Source organism: Oncorhynchus mykiss, chromosome 14 (assembly GCF_013265735.2).
Source record: "Oncorhynchus mykiss isolate Arlee chromosome 14, USDA_OmykA_1.1, whole genome shotgun sequence".
Classification (NCBI taxonomy): Eukaryota; Metazoa; Chordata; class Actinopteri; order Salmoniformes; family Salmonidae; genus Oncorhynchus; species Oncorhynchus mykiss.
This window is the reverse complement of record NC_048578.1, coordinates 19755712-19762500: the sequence shown is the minus strand read 5'-3', so window position 1 is coordinate 19762500 and position 6789 is coordinate 19755712. Positions and strand designations below refer to the sequence as shown.

The 6789-nt window shown below is 39.5% G+C and overlaps 1 protein-coding gene across 1 annotated transcript in view; it reads left to right on the top strand.

Annotated features, from left to right (window-relative positions):
• Positions 1 to 6496, top strand: part of LOC110488957 (glutathione S-transferase P) — a 15667-nt gene extending 9171 nt beyond the window's left edge. Inside the window, exons 4-7 of the mRNA XM_021561454.2 lie at positions 255 to 342; positions 542 to 645; positions 5470 to 5571; positions 5770 to 6496. Coding sequence (XP_021417129.1) covers positions 255 to 342; positions 542 to 645; positions 5470 to 5571; positions 5770 to 5958 — 483 coding nt within the window. The 3' untranslated portion in view covers positions 5959 to 6496. The remainder of the gene's footprint in view (positions 1 to 254; positions 343 to 541; positions 646 to 5469; positions 5572 to 5769) is intronic.
• The last annotated feature ends 293 nt before the right edge of the window (positions 6497 to 6789 follow it).

The following is a 6789-nucleotide window of genomic DNA, read 5'->3' as shown; positions in this document are numbered from 1 at the left end:
AGGGATGATGGTCTGTTAATAACAGCTGGGGATGTGCTTTTAAAGAACAATTGGTTTGTTTAATGTATATTGTTTGTTTCAACAATCTCTGCCTGTACATTCCCTTATTCATATTGAAGTAAAGAGATTTTACCTCATTAACTCAGTTGCTATCAATGTAGAGTTTATTCAGCTACAATATATATGTAAACCCCATGTCCCAATTAGTTGTTACAATCTATAATAAATAACACAACTTATTTTTTTGGTTTTAGGTATTTGGTCAGTTGCCCAAGTTTGAAGATGGAGGATTGGTCCTGTACCAATCCAATGCCATTCTGAGGCACTTGGGCCGCAATCATGGTAATTGATCTCAATTGTGATGTCATATACACAGAGAAAACAAAACATTAAGAACACCTGCTCTTTCCATGGTATAGGCTGACCAGGTGAAAGCTATGTTTGATATTTACATTGTTTTCCTCACTCCATTTATCCTTTAATCTCTCAAATGTTAGACTGAAATGTTATTTCTACTTTCACCTAACTCGAACACACACAGATGCCTATGGGAAAGATGGAAAGGAGGCTGCCCTCATTGACATGATGTGTGATGGCGTTGAGGACCTTCGTCTTAAATATGTAAAAATGATTTACCAGGAATACGTAAGTATTCACCAAGGCTGAAATTCTGACTAAGTTCATACAGTTCATACAAAATGTTCCTTTACTAATGCAGTGCAGTAAAAAAAAACATTTGGTTCAATGTGTGTCGCCTGACAACGTGATCGGGAAAATAAAAAACATTTGATTTCTGAAATATACAATACACCTGTAGTGAAGCCGCGCGACAACTACATCATACCAGTCATCCTACAGACTTCCATTCAGAGCGACAACTACATCATACCAGTCATCCAACAGACTCCCATTCAGAGCGACAACTACATCATACCAGTCATCCAACAGACTCCCATTCAGAGCGACATTTAAGGGCACGTTGACAGCTCTCCCACCAGGCCAAGAAACGTAGACCCCGAACCGTCCAAGACCCACAGTTCCCCAATAGCTGTCCCTCAGAATGACATGAATCACATTTAGATTATGGTAATGCATCTTAACAGAACATGCAACTCATGTAATGAAGCAGCTAATGTCATTTTCAAACATTTGCCAAAATGCAATTTGGGGAAAAACACCATTCTAAACAGTGCACCTGGGAAACACTATTCTAAACAGTGCACCTGATAGTGGTTCCATATGTGACAGAGATGAAAATCTGTTATCTAAAGATACAACAACTAGAATGGGTTGCTAATATGACTATGATTGTGCATTTGGCTGCGTTAGGCTTTAAACTTTTTTTTTTTAATTATCGTTTTTATGATTAACCACATGACAATGATTTTGAGAAACTAAAACATTGTTATTGAAATGAAGCTGTTCAATAAATATCATAACTGGCACACAGAACAGTGGAAATGGTAGAATAAATTGTATGCTAACCACAAACTTGAAATTCATCTGCCACCTATAAAGTCTTTATAAAATAATTGCCTTCACATTGTCATGGTCAGATTTTGCCTTTAGGCTATTTTGAAGCAAGGAAAGACATGCCTCATAATATGACATGAAACATTCAAATTTCAAACAATGAAGTCGAAGTTTGCATACACGGTAGCCAAATACATTTAAACTCTGTTTTTCACAATTCCTGACATTAAATCCTAGGAAACATTCCCTGTCTTAGGTCAGTTAGGGTCACCACTTTATTTTAAGAATGTGAAATGTCAGAATAATAGTAGAGTGATTTATTTCAGCTTTTATTTCTTTCATCACATTCCCAGTGGGTCAGAGGTTTACATACACGCAATTAGTATTTGGTAGCATTGCCTTTAAATTGTTTAACTTGGGGTAAAACGTTTCGGGTAGCCGTCCACAAGCTTCCCACAATAGGTTAGGTGAATTTTGGCCCGTTTCTCCTGACAGACCTGGTGTAACTGAGTCAGGTTTGTAGGCCTCCTTGCTCGCACATGCTTTTTCTGTAATGCCCACAAATTTTCTATAGGATTGAAGTCAGGGCTTTGTGATGGCCTCACCAATACCTTGACTTTGTTGTCCTTAAGCCATTTTGCCACAACTTTGTAAGTATGCTTGGGATCATTGTCCATTTGGAATAGCCATTTGCGACCAAGGTTTAACTGATGTCTTGAGATGTTGCTTCAATATATCCACGTAATTTTCCTGCCTCATGATGCCATCTATTTTGTGCACCAGTCCCTCCTGTAACAAAGCACCCCCACAACATGGCGCTGCCACCCCTGTGCGTCACGGTTGGGATGATGTTCTTCGGCTTGCAAGCCTCCCCCTTTTCCCTCTGAATATAACAATGGTCATTATGGCCAAACAGTTCCATTTTTGTTTCATCAGACCAGACAATATTTCTCCAAAAAGTACGATCTTTGTCCCCATGTGCAGTAGCAAACCGTAGTCTGGCTTTTTTATGGCGGTTTTGGAGCAGTGGCTTCTTCCTTGCTGAGCGGCCTTTCAGGTTATGTCGATATAGGACTTGTTTTACTGTGGATATAGATACTTTTGTACCTTTTTCCTCCAGCATCTTCACAAGGTCCTTCGCTGTTGTTCTGGGATTGATTCACACCAAAGTATGTTCATCTCTAGGAGACAAAAGGCGTCTCCTTCCTGAGCGGTATGAAGGCTGTGTGGTCCCATGGTGTTTATACTTGCGTACTATTGTTTGTACATATGTACGTGGTACCTTCAGGCGTTTGGAAATTGCTCCCAAGGATGAACCACACTTGTGGAGGTCTACAATTTATATTCTGAAGGCTTGGCTGATTTATTTTGATTTTCCCATGATGTCAAGCAAAGAGGCACTGAGTTTCAAGGTTGGTCTTGAAATACATCCACAGGTACACCTCCAATTGACTCAAATTATGTCAATTAGCCTATCAGAAGCTTCTATAGCCATGACATCATTTTATGGAATTTTCCAAGCTGTTTAAAGGCACAGTCAATTTTGTGTATGTGAACGTTTGACCTACTGGAATTGTGATACAGTGAAATACAGTGCCTTGCAAAAGTATTCGGCCCCCTTGAACTTTGCGACCTTTTGCCACATTTCAGGCTTCAAACATAGATAAAACTGTATTTTTTTGTGAAGAATCAACAACAAGTGGGACACAATCATGAAGTGGAACGACATTTATTGGATATTTCAAACTTTTTTTAACAAATCACAAACTGAAAAATTGGGCGTGCAAAATTATTCAGCCCCCTTAAGTTAATACTTTGTAGCGTCACCTTTTGCTGCGATTACAGCTGTAAGTCGCTTGGGGTATGTCTCTATCAGTTTTGCACATCGAGAGACTGACATTTTTTCCCATTCCTCCTTGCAAAACAGCTTGAGCTCAGTGAGGTTGGATGGAGAGCATTTGTGAACAGCAGTTTTCAGTTCTTTCCACAGATTCTCGATTGGATTCAGGTCTGGACTTTGACTTGGCCATTATAACACCTGGATATGTTTATTATTGAACCATTCCATTGTAGATTTTGCTTTATGTTTTGGATCATTGTCTTGTTGGCAGACAAATCTCCGTCCCAGTCTCAGGTCTTTTGCAGACTCCATCAGGTTTTCTTCCAGAATGGTCCTGTATTTGGCTCCATCCATCTTCCCATCAATTTTAACCATCTTCCCTGTCCCTGCTGAAGAAAAGCAGGCCCAAACCATGATGCTGCCACCACCATGTTTGACAGTGGGGATGGTGTGAGCTGTGTTGCTTTTACGCCAAACATAACGTTTTGCATTGTTGCCAAAAAGTTCAATTTTGGTTTCATCTGACCAGAGCACCTTCTTCCACATGTTTGGTGTGTCTCCCAGGTGGCTTGTGGCAAACTTTAAATGACACTTTTTATGGATATCTTTAAGAAATGGCTTTCTTCTTGCCACTCTTCCATAAAGGCCAGATTTGTGCAATATACGACTGATTGTTGTCCTATGGACAGAGTCTCCCACCTCAGCTGTAGATCTCTGCAGTTCATCCAGAATGATCATGGGCCTCTTGGCTGCATCTCTGATCAGTCTTCTCCTTGTATGAGCTGAAAGTTTAGAGGGACGGCCAGGTCTTGGTAGATTTGCAGTGGTCTGATACTCTTCCATTTCAATATTATTGCTTGCACAGTGCTCCTTGGGATGTTTAAAGCTTGGGAAATATTTTTGTATCCAAATCCGGCTTTAAACTTCTTCACAACAGCATCTCGGACCTGCCTGGTGTGTTCCTTGTTCTTCATGATGCTCTCTGCGCTTTTAACGGACCTCTGAGACTATCACAGTGCAGGTGCATTTATACGGAGACTTGATTACACACAGGTGGATTGTATTTATCATCATTAGTCATTTAGGTCAACATTGGATCATTCAGAGATCCTCACTGAACTTCTAGAGAGAGTTTGCTGCACTGAAAGTAAAGGGGCTGAATAATTTTGCACGCCCAATTTTTCAGTTTTTGATTTGTTAAAAAAGTTTGAAATATCCAATAAATGTCGTTCCACTTCATGATTGTGTCCCACTTGTTGTTGATTCTTCACAAAAAAATACAGTTTTATATCTTTATGTTTGAAGCCTGAAATGTGGCAAAAGGTCGCAAAGTTCAAGGGGGCCGAATACTTTCGCAAGGCACTGTAATCTGTCTGGAACCAATTGTTGGAAAAATTACTTGTCATGCACAAAGTATATATCCTAACTGACTTGCCAAAACTATAGTTTGTTAACAAGAAATGTCAAGCTCTCCCTGTAGATTTTGCGTTGAAGTATTGTTCCCATGAGAGACAGAACAGTGAGCCAATCCCGGCACAACTAGAGAACAGTACCAACCCATACGCTCCGTATTTTCTGCTGTCCACCCCACCGCAGAAAGCACTGAGCTAGTCTGAAACATGCATTTTGAAACCGCCTTACTCAAGGAAGCAAAAAAAGAGACCGTGTTTTGTATTTTGTTTGCAGTTTTATTACTCAATTATTGTTTTTTTTTAATTTTTTTACCTTGTTTGCAAACTGATATGTGACATGTATTTATGCCAAAATAACATGCAAAAAAATGCTAATAAATAGCTAAACAGATGGGGCTGAAAACAGTCTCTGCCCTACCTGGTCTGAGTGATGGGTTACCACTGAATAAGATACATGATGACTAACAAATACAGACAGGCCAAAAAAAATTAATTCCCCCAAAGGTATGCAAATGAATCTATAGACCGATAAGCATTATGTGGAAATGTATTTCCATCGACTGGTATTTCCATCAATTGATAAAAAGCATTATTTTGCAACGTTTTCTTTTTTTTCTCCCGGTCATTTTGGCAGGCAACAGTTGTATTTATTGGCTTTTCATTTGCAAGCTAATGGAAACCCTGGAAGCTTAATGTGTAAACATTTATGAAGTGTAATTATTAAACACTTTCTCTTTTTCGTAGGATACTGGTAAAGACCAATACATCAAAGACCTTCCTAACCACCTCGACAAGTTTGAAGCTGTGATGGCCAAAAACAAGACTGGTTTTCTCGTTGGTAATAAGGTAACCAATCCTGCAATGCACAAACAAAAAGAGGGCTATTTAATTATGGAGTAAGTTACCAAAATGTATTCATTAAATGGTTTGGTTCTCTTGTAATCTCAGTACTATCACAGAACTAGAATGAGTAGAACATGCATCGCCATTCAAGTTATATGCCATCATGAGAGAGTCTATTTCTCTGTTCCCTATCCTACATAGCCTTCGTTTGCTGACTACGGTCTGTTTGAAGTGCTGCTCAACCACCTGGTGCTCTGCTCCAGTTGCCTGGATACCTCCCCCTCCCTGAAGAGCTTTGTCGAGAAGATGTCAGCCCGTCCCAAAATCAAGGCCTTCCTGAGCTCTGACGCCTACAAGAAACTGCCCATTAATGGCAATGGCAAACAGTGATATTCCTGAACAAAGGCTAGATTCCATCCATTTACCTTCGCTGTAACCTGAACGGTTTTGGATAATAGTAATTTTTTACAAGTCCATCTTACACATTAGCCCACAATAAACGTGTTAACTATATGTACAATTGTTAGCTACTGAGTTGATTAATTGTAGTTTTCATATGTAAAAATAATAATAATAAAAAAATAAAGGTATTTTTGAGAGGAGTATCCAGGTCTTTTTGAAAAAAGCACTTTTGAACGTTACTGAAATTATTTGTATACACATCACTTTTATTCTCTGTAATTCTGTGAATATTATGATAACCAGTCATGTAGCAGAATGGTACATACAGTATGAGGATTCCTGGTCAGTTGCACAACTGACTCCATTCAACCGAAATGTGTCTTCCGCATTTAACCCAACCCCACAGAATCAGCGAGGTGCCTTAAGCAACGTCATGGCCGAGTAGTTGTTGGGGTAGAACGGCTGATTATACCTAAATCCGCTTCTGATTTGTATTAGTCTATAAATAAATCTCTGTCAAAATTCAGCATCTCTCCAATGTCTTATTCGACTAGTATTTTTGAAAGTGTAAGGATAATAATTCAGCCATAGTTGTTCTGAAATGTTTGTTTACCAAGAGGAGGGGGTTCTGTCAGGGGGACATTTTCAGCACAACATCGACTCTGGTATTTGAAATGGCAACCTTTCAGTTACTGGCCCAACTCTCTGAACCACTAGGCTACTGTACATGTCGCCCCGTTCCTGTGCCGGGGGAATTCTCTCCTCTGGGAAAATCCTGTCTTCGGTTACATTCAGTAGATGATCAGTAAGGAGTACTCC